The sequence below is a fragment of the Spea bombifrons genome, chromosome 2 (assembly GCF_027358695.1).
Source record: "Spea bombifrons isolate aSpeBom1 chromosome 2, aSpeBom1.2.pri, whole genome shotgun sequence".
Classification (NCBI taxonomy): Eukaryota; Metazoa; Chordata; class Amphibia; order Anura; family Pelobatidae; genus Spea; species Spea bombifrons.
The window spans coordinates 27920859-27942428 of NC_071088.1; the positions used below are offsets into that span (position 1 = coordinate 27920859).

The 21570-nt window shown below is 39.0% G+C and overlaps 1 protein-coding gene and 1 long non-coding RNA gene across 2 annotated transcripts in view; both read right to left on the reverse strand.

Annotated features, from left to right (window-relative positions):
- Positions 1-20090, reverse strand: part of CNKSR2 (connector enhancer of kinase suppressor of Ras 2) — a 116525-nt gene extending 96435 nt beyond the window's left edge. Inside the window, exons 1-2 of the mRNA XM_053457286.1 lie at positions 19773-20090; positions 270-433 (exon numbers count right to left, since the gene is read on the reverse strand). Coding sequence (XP_053313261.1) covers positions 270-433; positions 19773-19836 — 228 coding nt within the window. The 5' untranslated portion in view covers positions 19837-20090. The remainder of the gene's footprint in view (positions 1-269; positions 434-19772) is intronic.
- Positions 1-21570, reverse strand: part of LOC128474878 (uncharacterized) — a 152278-nt gene that overhangs the window by 96958 nt on the left and 33750 nt on the right. The gene's annotated exons all lie outside the window — the stretch shown is intronic.

Here is a 21570-nt window from a genome sequence, read left to right on the forward strand (position 1 = left end):
AAATCACACTGCTGCCTCATTTTATGCAATAATGAAGAGGGGCAAAATGTTACAGGGGTGTTGGGCCTCAGTGATTCAATGTCGAGTTGTGATCTTAACGGGGACACTGTAGTTAACTGCTATATATATATATATATATATATGTGTATATCATACACACACACATATATATATTTATTTCACACACATATACATACATACACACACACACACACCAGCATCTTGAACAGTCCCATGACTAAAAACATGACTTCTAAAAAGGTACTTACCAGTGCACATAACAGGTCAACAGCTTCAAGAATAAGTTCTTGGTGTCCAATCCTAGTGACTCCCAGCTCTTCTAGCTCTTGATGAGTAATACGGAGCAATTGGTCACCCGCAATCTTCTCCCGTTCAAAATTTTTTATATACTGTTGCAGGCAGTCATCCAAACCTATAAAGGGAACAAAGAAGCAATACCAAGTTAGAAACAATTTCTGTATAATATTCTAATAAGAAGTGATTTTCTTCATTATGCGTGTTCGGGATAATATAAATTACTCTCAAGATCACTATATAACTATGATTAACAAATCCACATTGCAAATACACTTCTAAAAATATACAATCAATTTCTATCCATACATACGCACACACCTACACATTACATGTAAGAACAACCATTTGCTTCCTTCTAACCAAAAATAATGTGTTGCAATTGAAATTACAACACATATAACAACAAACACATTTTAGTTCTATTGAATATTCACCCATGACCACTTAAACAAACAAATGTAGGATATAATCAACATGGGTACTGATAAACAATAGATCTGCTAAAGAATAACATGTGAAGTGGTTCTCAGTGGACTTCTCATTTTGACTTTAGAAAAAGACATACACTTACATGGACAAAAGTATTGGGACACCTTTTAATTATTTAATTCAGGTGTTTCAATCAGACCCATTGCCACAGCTGTATACCTGCATTTACAAACATTTGTGAAAAAAAGTGTCATTCTGAGGAGCTCAGTGAATTCAAGCGTTGTACTGTGATAGGATGCCACCTCTGCCATAAGTCAGTTCGTGAAATTTCATCCCTGCTAGTTATTCCACCGTCAACTGTAAGTGGTATTATTGGAAAGTGGAAGCGTTTGGGAACAGCAGCAGCTCAACCCCAAAGTGGAAGACCCCGTAAAGTCACAGAGCAGTGTCACCGACAGCTGGGGTGCATGGTGTGTAAACATAGCTGAAGAGATGCAAACTTCCACTGGCATTAATAATCAGTAGAAAAACTGTGCGACGGGAGCCTCATAGAATGGGTTTCCATGGCCGAGCAGCTGCATGCAAGCCTCATATCACAAAGTGTTGGATTAATGTGGATAAAAGCAAAGTAATGCATCTACAGCATAAAAACCCAAGGGCAGAGTATAGAATATTTGATACTGTCCTAACCTCAACATGCGAGGAAAGGGATTTAGGGGTAATTATTTCTGAGGATTTAAAGGTAGGTAGACAATGCAGTAGAGCAGCAGGTAATGCTAGCAGAATGCTTGGTTGTATAGGGAGAGGTATTAGCAGCCGAAAGAGGGAAGTGCTCATGCAGTTGTACAGATCACTGGTAAGACCTCACTTGGAGTATTGTGTGCAGTACTGGAGACCAGAAGGATATAGATACTTTGGAGAAAGTTCAGAGAAAGGCTACTAAAATGGTTCATGGATTACAGGATAAACCTTACCAGGACAGGTTAAAGGATCTTAATATATATAGCCTGGAAGAAAGACGTGACAGGGGGATATGATAGAAACATTTAAATACTTAAAGGAAGAGAGTTTATTTAAAAGGAGAAATGCCACCACAACAAGAGGACATAGTCTTAAGCTAGAGGGGCAAAGGTTTAAAGGTAACATCAGGAAATATTACTTTACGGAAAGGGTAGTGGACGCGTGGAATAGCCTTCCAGCAGAAGTGGTAGATGTTAATTCAGTAAAGACATTTAAGCAAGCATGGGAAAGGCATAAGGCCAAGCTAGATATATGATAAGGCCAGGTACTAAAGAAAGTACTCAGAGGTTGGGCAGACTGGATGGGCCTAAGGGTTCTTATCCGCCGTCACTTTCTATGTTTGTAAGTGGTTTAAACCAAGCTGCCACTGGACTCTGGAGCAGCGGAAACTGGTTATGTGGAGTTATGGATCACGCTTCTCTGTTTGGCAGTCTGATGGTCAAGTCTGGGTTTGGTGGATGCCAGGAGAAGGTTACCTGCCTGGCTGCGCTGTGCCAACTGTAAATTTTAGTGGAGGAGGGATATGCTGTGGACTGTTTTTTAAGGGTTTGACTAGACCCCTTACTTCCAGTTAAGGGAAATGTTAATGGGCAATGCTATGCTTCCAACTATGTGGGAACAGTCTGGTGAAGGCCCATTTCTACTGCAGCATGACTGTGCCCCAGGTCCATAAAGACATGGTTGGATGAGTTTAGTGTGGAAGAACTAGACTGGCCTGCATACAGCCCTGACCTCAACCCCATCGAACACCTTTGGGATGAACTGGAACGGAGATTGCGAGCCAGGCCTTTACAACAACTTTATAAGTGAACACAAAACAGTATTCCATTAACTTTTAAGTGACACCACCGGAAAAGAACAGGAGTTTGAAGATTCACCTCCATTCATAGCTGAGAACGCTCCCAGTTTCGTCCAGAGACTCCAGATGAAATGCCGCTTGCCCAGGTCTACGGGTCACTAAAGGGAATCTTTAGTCACTCCCCACCCACTTCCTCATTAAAAATACTGTGTGGGACCAGTCAATGGGACCACCCACTGTGCCAGTGGGAACTGGCATTCTGCAATGGGGGGCTCAGGGTAGCCACAGCCAGAAATCTCCCAGGTATCTTAGGATATACTATAACTGCCAAAGCTAATTTGGGGCATTGTTTGCATATGCCTCCCCAGAATCCCCTGCAGTGGTGGTAGCACTGCAAGATTTCTGGGGGAAAGGCAAGTCTTCTGATAGATGTAGATGCCTCTGCTGTAACTATAAATGTATTATTTTCATAATGTGTGTGTGTATATGCAGAAAACAAAACCCACAAAACGAGCAAATTCTCTTATCTTTAGAACTGCTGCGAAGAGGCAGAAACAGAAATATAAAAATATATTGCATTACATTTCCATCTTCTATTTTGGTTTAAGAACCCTTTTTTTAGTTACATTCCAACCTCAACAACCATACATAAAAAGTTGGCCATACTGAGAATACTGTCTGTGCAGCAAAAACAGTGAGGGGGTTGATGAAGAAGAAGAAAAAACATTTCAATTGGATTTCTGTGTTAAGTGGTTTGTATCAATGTAGCTATATTTAATTGTGAGTTGGCATGATAACAGCCTTGTGTGGGAACGCAGATGGCAATTTTTTCCCCCCTTGTAGGAGTATTCGTGATACTAGAAACGCACACATGCTGAAAGTACTTTTAGTTCCCTGACAAATCTATGACTAAACTTCTGATTTGAATCGCTTGTATCTGCACTGGAACGATCTCATTAAACACGTCACCTATGATAAGTACATTAAGCATATACACACACACATATACACACACCTCTATTGCCAAAAGACTACCATTCTCCATTTGAGCAACTCTAAAAGACTTATGGGAATATGAACTATCTTTTGCAAAAAAAGTCCACTATATATGAGGGCCCGATGTAGTTTTGTGTAGCCCACAGTGAATGTGTAAGCTAAATTATGCCACCCAGCAGGGACGGGCTTGCTCAGGGGGCAGGGGGGCAATGTCTTCACAATGTCAGACCAGCCCTTTGTGAAGAACCTTGGACTGGCCCGGGGGCAATTCCCCACCTGCCCCCCAGTCCAGAGGGTCACATAATACGATATTATGTAACCCCACGGTAAAAGCGAGGCTGGAGGTGAGGTAATGGGTGAGAGAGGAGGAGAGCGAGTAACAGGGTAAGTGAGGGAGGGTGTTTTTATGTATGCATGCATGTATGCTAGAGTAAGAGTGTATGTGTGTTGACATGAATGTGTAAGTGTGTGTTGGAGGGAGTATGTGTAAGCATGGATGTGTATGTGTGCACGTAAGTACTTGTAAATGTGTGTTGATGTAACTGTGTTTGTAAGTGTGTATGTGTGTTAGCATGTGAAAACGTGTGCCAGCGCGTATGTGAGTGACTGGGTGGTGGTGGATGGGACCAGCTGGCTTTACCTGCTCTCCAGGCAAGAAGGTGCCAGCCCTCACCTGCAACCCAGTTTCCTATGAAGTGTGGTAGCTAGCAGTACAGTTGGTTCAGACATTTTATTAGCAGTTTTTGATACATTGTATGGTGCCTCTTTTAATAATTAAAACAATCCCATGATCAAGGCCTCTTTGGAGCAAAACAATTTTCAGTTTTTATCTAGTAGTGAATTATGCACATTTGACTTGGCTGGGTCCCAGTCCAAAAGCAATTACATGTTTATTTTATTTCAATTTTAAACAAAAAATGTTGTTTATACTAAATATTTGAAAAATATCTCATTAAGCTTTGCTCAAATACAGTACAACTACTAGACACGTTAAAAGATGATTGACAATTAATACTATGTTAAAATAAATAATTTAAAAACAAAATAAACTCAACAGTTAATCCGTAAGCAGTGAAAACAAACCCAGCTTCTAAATACCGCATGCTTAATTTATACTGAGATACAGCACATTCTACTGGGTTTATGAATCACGCTGAAATCCTATTGTTATTTCAGCTGCTTAATTGGGATATTTCAGAAATGCAACTTCATTAAAATTCAGTTCAAAACCTAGAAGATGCCAGGAAATTATGAGTTACTTCAGGTTATAAACAGCAAACAAACTACCCTTCAATAAATGTGCAAAACCAAAGGCTTCTTATCTTTCTCAGATATATTAAGTATTAAAAAATAAATTTAACACTGATGGATATTGCGTTGGTTATATGCTTCACACTATGGCTGCTGCTGCAAAGTATCGAGTATAGAAATATGCATGAAAAAAAAATAATTTAATTTTCATTTTGCTTTGGAGGTTACTTTTAATTGTGGGAACCTGCTTATTCCTACATTGATATATACTGCATGTAGCCACCAAAAAGTAAATATGTAAGAGTCTCAAGTATGAGCTTTGATAAACAACTCTGTTGTAAAATGTAATTATATTACAAAGAAAAAAATGATTGAAAGTTAATGTGTTCCTCACACAATATCAGATGGCAGTATATGTTGATTAAAATGAATGTAGAACTTTCAAAAGCTGCCTGGACAGATAAAGCGGACAAATTACCAATTATTAATTTACAAAAAATGTAAAACACTGGGCCTACTCCAAGTAGATGCTTGCAAACAATACATGTAATCATACCAATATACAAAAGTGCAACAATAGGGTGCATACATAGTGTAGTATTTGTTAAAACAGTCCCTGTGCCCAGGCTGGTAATTATATCCAAAAAACTAATATCCGTACAAGGTACAAGGGGAATATGGTAGCCGCTAGACCACTGTAGAGGAGCCAAGAATACCCGAACATTCACCCTGGAGCCCACAAAGCAGTTGTGGAATGCCTAAACTGGAAACGACAACAGAGCGGCCCCTCGCAATGACATTCTTCCTCATGTACAGTCAATCACGTTTCCCAGGTCACTGCTTCATCAAGAATAAACAGTGACCCTGGGAAACTCACCATTTATTTCCCTAGCGGGGGAAAACAACATAACCTTATACAGCACATTTCTAGGGACAGAACATTAAATAATCCTTAAAAACATTAACACTAATAAGAAAGCCCTTTAGACATTCTTTTATTTATTGCTTTATTAAGACAATACGGGTGGTGCTGTTTTTGCTCTTTTTTTTTTTTGTTTGGTTTATGTGAAACATAAGTTCCCCTCTGAATACTTAACAGCATACCTGGGAACTCTCTGGGTTTAGCCCAGAGACTCCTGGTGAAGTGCCGGTTCTCCAGGTCACTACGGGGAAACGAGTCGTAAGAGCCTTTAGCCACGCCCGACTCCCCGCCCACAATAGCGTGTGTACCGCACCATCAGTGGGACTGCCCCGCGGCATCAGCTGGACCAGCTAGACCTCCTATCCGCATCCAACAAGGAGGGGACTCCAGATAGCCAGAGCTATAAAGTTCCCAGGTACGCTGAACAGACAGGTGATTTGTAGTATGGTCACACAGGGTGGACATCACAGTTGAAAGATGGAAATTGATGGCCTAGTCTGCCCATTTTCTCCAGCTGTAAAAACCCTGAAATCTTATTCCGTTCTTGGTCTTGTCTCGTGTTTAGGATAGACTCATGCCTGTCTTATGCATATTTAAACTCCATCACTGCGTGAACCTCTACCTCATCCATGTGTCTACAACCCTCTAAGTAGTAAAACTTCCTTACATTACATCTAAGCTTCTGACCCTTTAGATTACATGATCTGCACCAGCGACCATACTTTGGCTGTAGAAACCTGGCTAGCAAATCCCACAGGTACATTATTAATGCACCCTATGGCAAAATACAACGAGCTGTATTCGAAGTCTTAAACAAGAAAAACTAGACACCTTTTTCTTCAACTTAACTTTATATACAATATATATATTATATTGATGGACTGTTTCTACAAAATGAGAAGCAAAAACGGCTATGGTTCACGCTTAAGGACTGTGAAAAACAAATTTCAATTAATTTTATTAAAAAAAGTGATTTTATAGGTATTTCACAAAATACAAGAAGTAGGAAGATAAATATTTAAAACATAAGATGTATGTACAGCATTTAAAATAAAAAACACACACGGCTAAAGGACAGGTCATATTTTATGTAAAATGTCAGTAAGCATTTATATCCTAACCAGGAATGAGCTTTGCCACTGCCGAGTTACCTTGGAATGCATTTGAATAGTTGTATGGGATGTTTTTGTCTCTGAACAGGTTAATGTATACAGTTAGATTTCTCACATTATGTTATAACAAACTGTTGCATCACAGCTATTTGTTTGTGACCTTATATGAAGTCACAGATGCTAATGGCAAGAAGTCTCTAAGCTGTAAGTTTTTTTATTAACAGTATTGAAATGTTGTGAAGAATGTTGAGAATTTAAGTCAACTACATCCAAGCTGACTTGCTGCATAGAATCTACAAGAAGATAGGCCGGAAAACATTAACCAAAAAAAAGCTTTACAATCTGTTTAAAAAATAATGTGTATTAAATTACACTTGAAAAAGATTTGATGAGGCTAAATACAGTATAATATGGAATCCAACCATGTCCGAGAATATATATTTCCATACCACGACATGTATTGAAACAACGTGCATCATTTCCTGAAGACCCGTTATATTTCAGCGCCCTCAAGGATGGAGTCGGCCACAGACCTATACTATGTGAAGTCGCTTTTAATTAGGCTTTACAGACATGTCACCAGCATGCTGACACATGCATAAAGACCTATCTTAAATTAGTCCACAGAATTATACCTGTCAAAGCAACATGCCAAGGCCTGCAGATGTTAATAAACTGTGCTGGCGCATACACTGGGTTTAAGGTGTAGTTCTACTTAGACAAAATATTAATGGAGCTTACTAGCATGTAAACATAAGGAGGTCCATCTTTTTTTTTTTTTTTTCCACAGAAGGTTAATCATATAAGAAACACAAACCAAAAAAGGCTTTTTAAAAACATAAGTTAGAGGTAGAAATCCATGTAATAGCCTATTAAAGAGGTTGTTATAAATTCTATAGTACTGCACAGTAAGATATACAAAGCTATGTACCTCAACAAAGGCCCTCCTAAAGAACATCTCTTGCCATTCCAATTGTATATTTTTTCACTCCGGCACCTCTTACGGTTTGGGTTTTTTTTTTGCATTTTTCACATAGCAGATAAAGATTTAAATGCTATGTTTTAATAATTCACTTGTGTCCTTCAGGGATACTTAATGATGTATTATTTTATTGAGGTTCATGTCTCATGGCACATGCTACTTCAACTGCAGAGCATCACTAATGGATAAGATGCTTGTTACCTAGCAACAATGACATCATATTAGTTTTGTGTGTATATTTTAGAATGACACAGTAACCAATCATGGCATGTTTACATTTGCATTTTACGCAGAATAGCTACGTCATTTGACAAAAATGCCACCCACTTAAGAAAGATGCATGTACGATTACGAATGCACTTATCCTTGTTATTGGTATCATGGAGGAGGTGGTAATTCTAATTTAACATATAAAAAAAACTGCATGTTTTAGCTAGAGATGTGAACAATTACAGTCCGCAAATGGATCACCTATTAATGGATTCTAAGCACTAGAACGCAGATTGACTTCCAAAGATGACCTCTGTCGTCAAATATTCAACTTTAGGGGTGACTCCACTGCTGCCCTATACTACATGTCCGTAGAAACACGACTTGATTATCTTATCTTGAGAACGATGCCCCACATAATTGAAAGAGAGACATTGACCAACCTGCCACACATATGCATGTACAATGTTCCTGATATAAAATAAAAAACTGAATACTTTACCTGGATAAAACCAAATTAATTCAAAATGGTTTCTATCCATCACAAAACACCTTTGATTTAGGTAGCCGATCGTGTTCCTATGTATGTGTGTGTAAATGTACTATTATATACAGCGACATGCCTAATATTGTGTAGGTCCCCCTTTTGCCACCAAAACAGCCCCTGTCGAGGCATGGACTACACCAGACCTCTGAAGGTGTGCTGTCGTATCTGGAACCAGGACATTAGCAGGAGATCCTTTAAGTCCTGTAAGCTGTGAGGTGGGGACTCGGTGGATGCATCCTGGTGCCATGTGTTCTCCAGGAAAGCGATGCACCCACACCTGGCCATCCACGTGATGTAAAATAAAACGTGATTCATCAAACCAGACCACGTTCTCCCATTGCTCTGTGATCCAGTTCTTATGCTCACATGCTCATTGTAGGTGCTTTCGGCAGTGGACAGGGGTCATCATGGGCACCATGACTGGTTTGCGACAAGGCAGCCCCATACGCAACAAACTGTGATGCTCTGCGTGTTGACAGAACCACCGTGTTCAGAACCAGACTTTTTCAGCAATTTGAGCTACAGTAGCTCATCTGTTGGATTTGACCAGCCAGACTTTGCCTTCAACATGCATCAATGAGCCTTGGCTGCCCATGACCCTGTCACTGGTTCATCGCTTTTCCTTCCTTGAAGCACTTTTGATCACTGCACAAACTGACCACTGCAGACCGGGAACACCCCACAAGAGCTGCAGTTTTGGAGATGATCTGACCCAGTTGTTTAAACATCACAACTTTTCCCTTGTCAAAGTCGCTCAAATTCTCAGGCTTGCCCATTTTTCTTCTGATGCATCAACTTCAAGGACAAAATGTTCACTTGCTGACTTATATATCCCACCTACTGACAGGTGCCATGATAACAAGATTATCAGTGTTGTTCACTTCACCGGTCAGTGGTCATAACGTTAATGTCATGTCATGAATAACATTTTCAATAGGCAATGGGTTTGCTTGGCCCTACTGATGCTAATAAAGACTGAACTCACAGCCACTTGCAGAAGCTGCCTGATATGACAAATTCTCTGAACACTCCTGCATTTGCTCCTCATAATGTTTCACACACATTAACCACAGGTCAAACTGTGGCTTTTGTGACTAAAGTCTTGAAATGTGGGATTATATATACAAGCATATTAGATGCACAACCAGACAGAAGTGAGTGGGGAAGACGCATCTAGATATGAAAGAAAGGCACCCGTTTAACTGTCAAACTTCTGTTCCTGCAGTATAACTAAATCATTTCCTTAGACTAATTCTTGAAATATTTGCCATTTATAATTTTGTAATGTGTTATTAGCTGTACATCAGGGTTCTGACCATCACTTAAAACACAGCAGGATAGACTTTGTGAAGTAATAATCCTCTAGCTTCAATTTCAAGAACAAATAAGCTTTCATCTTGAAACCGGGTGAATGTGAATTAGCTCTAGTCTGCTCGAAAATTAGGTTTTTCTACCTTCCATTTCACAGAGCCTAGATCAGATCGATGTGAATAACTCATGTTCCACCTTTCATTTCAAATCATCATAAGATCATTACGTACTACTTTAACTTCCTGATCGCTACGGAGAATAATAATTATAGTCTATTACTTTACTGTCAAACGTTCATCTCACTATCTAGGTATCAGTATCCAACAGCAGATGGGCTTATTTGTGAGATTAGTATAGCAAATATAGAATTAAAAAAAAAAAATTGCCCAATAATTCTTCAAAATACTCAGTCACAATGGTGTAGCTACAGGGCCCGTGCCTCTATAGGGCCCAGGTGACCCCCGCAACCACTTGTTCCTGCCTGCTCATGAGTTTCTAAATTGTTCAAAAAGGGCCCTTCTGTTCTGGCTCAGTCCATGTTAGAAGGGCCCTTTTTAAACAATTTTGAACCGGGAATGGGAGACAGGAACACAGTGTGGTCATGTTACGTTGTGTGACCTTGCAAGGAAATCCAGGTTGCTCACACTGTGGGCTAAAGCTGGAGGAGGGGTAAGGAGGTTCGGGCGGAAGGGGGTATGTATGTTTGTAAGCATGAATGTTTATGTAAAAGAGTAAGGGGTCATGGAAGTGTGTGTGATAGCATGAATGTGTATGTGTACTTGTGAGAATAAATGTGTAAGTGGTGTGGGACAGAGTCTGTGTTAGCATGTGTAAGTGGGCAATTATGGCACAGATAAGCTGTTTGAGGGTTAGGATGGCACTGAGAAGCTGTGTGGGGCAAAGGTGTCACATGTTGCCATTTGCACACTGGGGCCCTGCAGTTTCTAGTCATGCCCCTGTTCACTGAAATCCTAGTATCCTCATCTGCAAAATTTCTCCTTTCTGCACTAAAGGCACTACTGAAATGCAAATTAATTCCCTGATAGCCACAGTAAAGAAGAATGCATAGTATTGTTGAATACTCTGAATAAATGGAATTCCACCTTTGTTTTACTGTTCGCAGTAGAGCGGAAAAGGTTTAGCACCACACCGCAGTCCTTTGCTAGCAGCACACAACAGTGGTAACTGCTTAAGAAAACATATTGTAAAGCAGATTTAAACAGATGTTTCATACACATTAGAAGTGGCATAAAATCTGTAAGCACTGATGCTAAAAGGACAATTTAATTAGTTTACATGTTTTAATGCAGGAAGACTCTGACTTTGCAAATGTGACCCATCAACACAAAATAAGGTGCACAAGTTTCTAGCAGCAGAACTGTAGCATTATCAGAAGACTGGTCAAGATGACTAATGCTTAGCCAAGCTAGACTGGTTGGTCAGGTAAGGTGGCCCTCGGACAAGTCCAACAGAATGTAAGCAACATTTTTTAGCTAGTGTAAAATTTTTGATTGCCTCTTGAAAAGCATGAGCAAGCGAAGGATGATGATCGACATTTCAAGTACTCCTTATTATGGGGACACAGCTCAAGGGCTGAGCGGGTTTTTTTAAATAGTTACTTAGACCTCCATTTTAAGATCAAATGTAAGCATAGTATATGAAGATCCCCTGCAATGGCCAAGGCTGTGGCTATTTATGTCAGCAATTTTTTTTTTTTTTAAGCGCTTTCTTTCTTTATTTGGGTACTTAGGAACAGTTGTGCAGAGTCCTGCCCTGAGTTAATGACTGCATAATAAATGCATTTTCAGGTCTGTAGAAAACTATGATACACTCACATCAGATGAGGTAGGAGTGACATATTGCTTTGGATCCCAAAGAGGGACTGTCACTCCTACACAGCGATACTTGGGAGGTCTGGAGGTATCTATACAGCAGGATCAAAATAGGTCTTTTTATTTTGAATGACATATAAACTAAATTGGTAGCACACAAAATTTCTTAGTCTGCCATATTGTGATAAATGAACATCGCGTATGGACAGTTTTCAATAGCAGCTGGCCTGTGCTTAGTCACCTTGAAAGCCAAGCGCTAAACCAAAACTCCAGTATCCTTAATAGAAAGCAGTCACATTGTGTGCGACAACCCATCATTTATGATTTAAGCTATTGCGGCGTGACATTAGGAAATGAGAATAAGGTTTATCTGCGGTCTGCCTGCCCAGGGATCCGATTACTAGGCAGTGTGTAATTGAATGATGTATATTCGTATGCTTAGAAACAGTTGATAAAATCTTAGAACCCTGAGGTTAAGAAATCTGGCTGTCATAATAAAAAGAAAAAAAAATGGTTAATATATGAAACTAGTATACCACAGACATTTGAAATCTAAAAACAAACACTTGTGAGATATACAGGTCCAGTAAATGCAGCACATGAGGCAATATATGAACGGCTGTTGTCCGTTCACTAAATATAATTTTCAGCTAAGCATAGGATATCAACTCATCAACTTCTCTAGGCATTATGAGATCAAGCTGCTGTACATGGAGCCATCATATTTAAGATTGAACAAGGGACTGTCAGAGAATGGAAGACACTGCTGATCAGATCAGTGGCCAAGCAGTAGTGTATACTACAGCCAAAAAGTCAGATCCCTGCCTAAGTGCAGGAATAAACCTATGTAACTGACAGCTTAGTGTAGATGCTAGTTATCCATTGTGACAATTTGGAGGAAATAATGAAATAAAGCGCCTGCAAGGTAAAAAGCCGATCCATTGTTAGGTCAGCTTGTCTGAATGCAGGAACAACTGCCCAAAACCTGCAAAGATGCAGGGATCAGATATAGTTATGTAACAGGTGTCGCCTTTCAAAGTTCCCTCCACCCCCTTAAATAAATAAATAAAATCCGACATAACCACACTTGAAGAAAAAATGTGGGCATGAATCCTTGTGGAGTACAACTTCCAGGACTCTCACCCAAATGATGATGAGGTGCGACAATATGACAATATCATATTCAGTTTTCTTGCTTCAATAGTGTGGAGGATGGACAGGTAAGTTAGGTAGATGGTCCTGCTCCAGGTCTCACCTCTATCAATATCCCTCACCCTAACGAAGCTATCCTACTCTGGATACCTACAGTGAAACAACTCAGTGGGACAGAGTGAGAATGCCCAAAAACTGAGACTGTACTAAGCAAATCAAGAGGTATGATTTTAAGGGGTAGCTTTGGTTTCCTATTTTGACCTGGTACATAGCGATGGTTTTTTGGATTAAGAAACGCTCTAAACATTAATGAAAGTGGACTCAAGTAAAGCAAGTCAGAATGAGAATGTTAATGGTATGCAAATTACTTCATAGCAGTCAAATTCAAGCAGCTATGAGGGAGACATGCAGCTCACTGAAATAGTAACGTGCAAGGGCTCAATTTGATATCGCATCACTTGACATCATAATTCAACCGGCCACCACTCACAACTATGGTAGAGCTCTGTTTTTCCTAAATGGTTATCCCTGATCTCTCCAAGTCCAAAGTCCTGGCAAGTGTACCAATTTTTTATATTCTAGTTTTATAGTTTGCATTTTAGACACACACATGTATTATTCATTGAAATATAAAGTCTATTGTGTCCATGGTTATATAAACAAAAGAAAAAAAGGCCTTGATTAAATACATTTTAATGGGAGAAGCAACCGATAAAATGTATTATTCTAGTTTTAAGTAAACAAATCAGAGGTACACGAGAGAAAGAAAGTACATTTTAAGTAATCTCCATGCATTTATATTATTTTGGTAAAATTGGCAGGCTCTGCAGGCCACATGGGTAACATTTCCTGTCAGATTTTATGTTTCAATGGAAGAAAATGAAATATTCACTACAATAATTAGAGCTGCTGGCTATGCTTAGATACAGGCTGTATTTTAAGCAAGGTTCTCATATATATATATATACACAGACACACACACACACACAACAGCCAAAGTTTAAAGTCACAAATGATTTATCTAGCCCATGAATTACCCTGATATTCAGCAGCCATTCAAGTTCCACAATAGAATGATTTTGGCAGCGTCATGAATGCACTGACATATTACATCAGTATTTGTTAATGTTACAAACTCAGTAGTTTTTCATTCAATACATTTTACATCACTGTTATCTAATTTGCAATATACAGAGATGCCCCTTTTCTGTTGCGGGCCTACTTTAAACTCCCTAGATAGGCATATCTATTTAACTTGTGCTAAAAGGTTATTTTAAAATGCTAAAGGCAACAAACATATTTTGCCTAAGAAACTGAACACTCACACTGAATAACTTCATTTCCCACAATGTCCTTCATTTAGGGCATAAATCCCTCGGTTTCAATAAATAATGCATCCAAGATCTCCTGTAGTAAACCACATAAGTCAGTTTATAAAACCCTAAGTAAGCAGCTGCGTTCACTCCTGGAGCGATACCATGGTATCTGATAGATGAAAACAACAATGTAAAGGATGCGTGTATGTGTGTGTATATATGTATATGTGTGTGTATGTATCCGTGTATTATAATTAGTGCAAGTCTGTTGAAAGTCCAGAACCTCAGTATGGTCCTGAAATGAGAAGGCTTTTCTTACAACGTCTGCCTCGACTCACACATAGTTGTATGAGCCAAGCCTGGGTTCTAGCTTGGCTAGTGCTGGACCACTCCCTTTAGTAGATATATATGTACTATGCACTAAATGGGGACTTGTGTGGCAGAAACTTGTGTTTTCGTTATATATATATATTTTTGAAAGTAGCCACAGAACAAGAAATGTACATAAAGTTCAATTACTTTGGAGTGGAGTCAGCGTGGAGTTTAAAAAAAAAAGGAACATAAGTACTCTGCAAACAATAATGAAATCTAGAATACTACTCCGCGATCTCGCTGGCTTACACTAATGCCTGAGAACATTGTCCCTATGAGTATGAAATGGTCTATAATGCCCTGAAACAGCTGTGAGAATGTGCAATACAGATTAATCAAAGCTGCCTTTCAGGCAATTTAAATAATTCTTTGCCCATTTCTACATGTAGCCAAATCTTATGAAAAGCCTTAAGAACTCAAAAAGCAGCTTTGTTTGTGCAGTCTGGCCAAAATCTCATCTACTTCAGAGCTAATATGTATTTTGGAGGAAAACCGTTTAAGCCTGCGGGGCAAATTGATTGATAGAGGAAGAAGCTGTGGCAGCAACTGAACAACTACAATCCTCCCAAGTGTCCCTCTTCTGGGGCTGAAATCTCGCTCTTCTTCCCTGTCCCTTTTTTCTAGAAGCTCAGAATGTCTGGTGGATGTAGGTGGATATGATCATAATGTTATAAAGCTCTGGAAAAAAATGGATAAAAATAGCAAAATCACCATCAACACAGATGATGGGAAGGCAATTCTTCATCCACATCATTACTTTTTCACGAAAATGAGCGTTTCATCATGACCTTCCACACCCAGCTTTTTGTAATCATTGGAAAGCACTGCAGCCACAGTCTTCTAAAATGTGACATCTGAGTGTGGAAGCTATCATAATTTTAACCATGGTGATTTAAAACATTGTGTAAAGTTTATTTTGATCAATACATAACTTGAAAATGAGCCATAATTTAAAGGAATAATTACATATTAATGTACTTTTATATTTATTTGACCTGCACAAAAACAGCAGAACACTCCCTACGTGCTCTATTTTTCACCACCTGTAGTAGCCAATTAGTTGCAGGAAAGCACTCCTACTGAAATTAGAGTGCTTTCCACGCATGCGCACAGGGGTCCCGTCAGACCCCTTGTAGCATTTGCCGAGCAGGAGCTGACTGATGGTAGTTATAACACGTGATAGCAGATGTGTTCGGCATATGCAAAAGGGACACCACCTTCCAGTTATCACATACATTAAAAGCTTATAGGATGGCTTGTATGTTCCTTTAACTGGACAATGATTGGTATTTCATTGAACCTAGCCCACTTAATAACCTATTTCATTATACCGTATTCATTTAATAGTATTTAGACATGAAAAATAACGTGATGTCAACTTGCTAAATATGTCATTTGTCAATAATGTTACTGCAAAAAAAGATTTTTCAAGTGGATGTCTTCAAAATCCCTACAGTTGCAGTCTGTAATATCACTAAACAGTGATAATCGTATTACCTTCTTACATAGGCATTGACAGAGGGGAGAGGATCAAATGTCAGAGAAGGAAAAAAAAACATCTTAAGGTAAAGAAGAGACTGCTAGCTTGGACAACAAATTAACACATTTTATATAAACGTGACAGAACTCTTCCAGTTATGTGTAAAAAAAAAAAACATTAAAGTTTAATTCCTATTGTACCACAAAGCATTCCAAAAAGGATGCTCAAAAGGAACCAATACATTTTGATTAACTACATTGTTGAGAATAGAGTAGTCCAATGAGGCAAACATTATTATGAGGGATTATTTTCTCAGAATGATACAGTTTTGATGGACTCCTTTTTATTGTACACATATATTAGATTAATTTAATTAAATCACCAACCATCAGAAATCTTGGAGGCCAGTACAAGCTTTACGGCTACATACTGACGCAAACTCGCTCTAACCCCCACTTACTCTACCACTGTACACTAACAAACATTCGTTCTGCTCCTCTTCTCGCCGATCACAGTAACTCTAGGCTTACCCATGACACTCCAACGCCATACGCCATCACCCCCCCACATTCATACATGCTAACACTACATACTAACACACATATACACTCATGCTAACACCATGCATTAGCATACCGTTACACACTCACACATACAGTAACAGACACACAAGCTAACATCATATGCTCACAAACACACACTAATATAAGCTAATATTACACATACTAAAACACATGAACACACACACACACTATAGCATACTTACACACACACACTAACATCCTTACATATACTTACATCCTTACACACATGTATACATACGCAGTTACACTTATACGCTGGTGGAACTGGTGATAGGGGTCCACCAAGGCCTCCTTACTGCTACCACAGGATAATACATGTTATGGGACCCCACTGAGAGTTTCAGTTACCTGCCACATAACAAAAGTCAGGATGTAGCACACCTGAGGGATATGCCATTCTTTTAATGGGAAGACTGCATTAATTAAGAAAAAAATGTGTAAGTCACTGGTTCCTAAAATAATTAGCAGATCTGTCCCTCATTCCCTCTATCGTCATTTCATCAAGACTAAGTAATTACTAGAATTATTGTTGGGTTAAAATGTTTTCTTAATACTGAAGGTAACATGACTTGGAGTATCTTATGTTATGCAACACGTGATGTGCGTTTAATCATCTGGGTTTCTTTTTATGGGTTTTGTTAATTTGAAAAAAGGTTAATGGTATACTTCACATAGAAGAGTAGCAGAAGACTGTAAAATGTAACCTTATCAAAAGCTTATTTCTTTATTCCTAAAAGACTATTGAACACAATACCCAACAAGTATATGTCCAGCTGTCATGCAACTACAGTAATGCTTTGGAAGATTCCTTGCAGCTGAGCCTCTGGGTTGTGAACACAAAACATGGTGCAAGAGAAGCACCTCCATTCGGACTGCTATTGACAAACATACTCAGTAATATTGAGTCAACCCAGTGTCCAGCACCCAACCTCAACACTCAAGGAGACCCCAGATAAAAGGACATGGTTCAGTAGGGATGGTGCCTTGTTTAGACTGAAAGCCTTGTGATATCAATCAGGTCACAAAAAAGCTTAGTATATTAAGTAAGCCAATTGCACCTACGGGTACCACATCTACAACATTTATGCATAAGTGTGGAGAAAGATCAAATCAGCTAAGAAAATTATTCACACTCAAATAAATGACTATACTCAGCGATTACTGTTCTTATGGGGGACAAAAAAAGACAGCACCTCACTGTGATTTGCAATCAATTGTGTCTGGACAGTATAAATGTAGGAAGTATGCAGAATGTCCTATTCTCACCAGTGCCATCTATCATATGGAGAAATCGCAACCCTCTAAATGCAGAAATGTTGTTGGTATATAAATGAGGTACTGAACCACAACTTAAACACTCCAGTCATAGGGAAGCCACACAGTACTTTAGGAATGTGACAGCGCATGAAAAATTGCTGTGTGGTAAGCAATCCATTGGTATAAAAGAGATATGCTATTTATTCTGTCAAGGGAGTAAAGCTGGATGATTTCTACATTAGATAAGGAGTTTAACCGCGCTCTCACTCCTTAATTGAAAGTTAAAAGGAGATGGACAGACAGGTTTTTAGTCCACCTAGAAATTAAATATATTATCTGGACAGCGTGGTTTAACCATTTGGTTGCCAGGTCAGTGCCCTTCTAAGAATCAGATGGGAATAATCAGATACTGCGAAAATGATGCTAAGTGTATTCTGTTTAGTCTTCAACACAATTTGGATTTAACTCCAATTTAGTGGGCAAGCGTTAAGTGTAGTCTGTTAATTTACTGTGCATTGCACACACAACTAAAAACAGAGCATTCCTCACTCTACAAAAAACATTTTATTCAATATATATATATATATATATATATATATATATATATATATATATATATATGTAATTTCTTATTATGCCCCTACGCTGTTTAGAATAAAGCTCACAATTTAACATAAGTGAAATACCATCCCAAAAGCTGGATTTAACCCCTTTGAATGTGTTCTGATAATCAACAAATACATCCCAGTAAAGGAGCACCTGGATGCAATCCTATATAAGCAATGATTAGTAGATGTGGCACAAGCCTGTCTTGCACAAGGCATTGTTGAATCCAACCAAGAAAACTGGTTTTCCATTCATTAATCATCGATATCACACATTGCATTTGAGTACCTGCTTAACACTGAAATTAGCACGCACATTTGGTAGGAAATTCATGTTTGAATAATTAACCCTTCACTTAGAGCAATGCATTCAATAATCAACACTCCCTCTAGCACTCAATCTCCCACAACATAAGGTTAGGGCTATGTATCCATGTCTCCTGCCACCTAAGCACTACATAATCCATCAAAAAGAACAATTTTATTAAAATAATATTATAGCTACTAATAATAAATAATTAATTTAATATGATCAAACTGACAGTCAAGCTGATTAATAGTATTCCTTGCTTCAAGTCTCTCATAAATCAATCTGATATTAAGAGCAAGGAGGAGGCACTTATTTTACGTTAATCTTAATTAGTTACATTAACCCTTTCACCCACATAGGGAACATAATGACATTTAATTGATACACTGACCTATTTTTCACAAAGCACCAGGAACAGCATTAGATTGATTAATGCACATTGTCACAAATGATTGAGACTCCCAAGACAAAATAAAAACAAATCAACCCAAGTGGTTATAAGATAAAAAATAAACAGGTGATCATAGATCCTTACAGCATCTACGCCAAGATCAAATATCCAGAGACAGATCACTGGCTTACAGTATTCAGTAGCAACTTCACATATGGATTCAATGCATGTAGTGAAACCCTGAGCACTTGCAAAAGATGGTAAGGTTTTGCTTTAATAGATTCACATATTAATAAGTTTACAACCACAAACACAGTTATGAAAACTGCGTTTGATGGACATTATAATACACACAAGCATGAGTGCCCTGATCTTGGCACCTGTTTGACAGCTGCTGAGGAATGACAGAAGGAATGCTAAATCCTTTACCAACTGGAACATGCCAGCTACCTCCTTAACAAACTAAACCACAACATACTGCTTTTTCATCACTGAAGATATTATTCATTGGCTTCATAATCAGAAGAGGTTAAAAGAAAACCAGAAAAAAATAGATTATTCAGTTATCCTTATTACCTTTCATCCAGTCCACTACTTGACTTGGAGACCACTTACTCACTGGTTCCATAATTAGGGCCATTTCAAACTTTAGCAGATGTGAGTGTCTTAGAAATGAAGATTTATAGCCAAGCCTTGTCTTCTGAGTTCTGCCTCCCTGGCTAGTGAATGTGCCAGCAGCAGTTAGTGGTTGTAAGACAAGAACAAGCTTTGTTTCAGCAGACAGCCCAAGTGGAAAGCAGCTGTAGACCTCAGCAATGCTGCGATGTCTCTGTCCAGTGCTTCTTCTCAGTACATGCTTCCATAACCAGCATCAGACTGCTGGACAGAGCACACCTCCTTACACAGCACACAATGCTGCTTCTCACCAGTCACTCAAACCAACCAGTGCTCTCCCCCCCCTCCACCTATCATTCCCTCCCACCATGACATCATCCCTCCTCCCTGAGTGTAGGAACACCAAAGATTAAAAGAAGGGAGAAAATAAAATCTTGCTCTTTTTTTTCTGTGTATGATAGAAGAATCTGCATAAGTAGCCAATAGATTTTGTGTGATCTATGATGAATAGCATGATAAATTACCAGTCTGTCTGAATTGTTTAAAGAGCCAGTAAAGGGTGGGGGCGATAGCATATAAGTATGCAGTGTGCATCTAGCCATAGAATGTAATGATTTGTTTCTTAAACAGCTTGTAGTCCGCCAGTGTTATATCTGGAGCTGTGTGAGTGCTGGTACTTTGAAATCGAACTACTTAGCATGCTTCAAAATTCAAAGCTGTGTCCAAACTATACAAGAATATCTCTGATCCTCAGGTGGGATGCAGCCGAAGTGAGGACCCCAAGAACAGTAGGGGCGCTAAGTCGTGTCCATCTTTGCAGATATATAATAATATCAGAAGCACTTTGGGGCTTCAGCGACTTTATTAAAGTCTGTGGATAAAATTGGCAAATAGAGATTAGAATTTAACACCTGAGAATGTGAATTTGAGAAGTGGATTCTACATTATGTGGGATGCAGTGACACAAAGCGAACTAGCGTCTGAATTTTACATGCTGTCTGGCGGCCATGGCCGGACTAGGGACCACGAGGCGGCCCTGGCACTTTAAGTCCAGTGGCCCCCTGATGATGTAGGTGCAGCCGATGGCTGGATATGCTTGTCAGCATGCTACATTTTTACACTTAAGTGGAGTGCAGCCAGGTGAGTTTGGGGGCACCGATAGCCAGCGGCCTAACAGGTGCTGGCAGCACATCAATCTATTCACTAAAGTGTGAATAAAGTGTGAGTATGTTCTAGCTTATGTTACACTTGTTTTGATAGTTGCCGCACTGTCCTCAAAGGTTTTGCTATGTGGCTTGGCATTCCATTTAAGCAGAATAAAGCCTTTTCAATTACAATTATTGATTGAATAATAACTTAAAAGCAAACGAGTAAAATAATCACAGTATTGGAGCTCTCCATTTGGGCCTGTGAATCATGGATATTTGCACCTGTTGACTCACATCACCCTTAGACTACACAGTGATATCATGATGTCTGCAGGTGGACCACCGCTTTCTTGTGTAGACTTAGTCTGTAGCCTCGTGGTAATAAAAACTGGAATTTATGGGCGAGACATCTACAGTTACTAACTATTGTATAAGAGAAAGACAGCGATGACCTGGAATTGAAAAAAAAATCTAATTAAACAAAGTAATTGTTACAAAAATGCTGTAAAATATATTCACTAGTGTATAATGTTTAGGTGGTGTTGCTACCTTGGCCAGTGGCCTCTTGATGACATAAGTGCAGCCGCCATCTGGATATGCGCTGCTGGGCA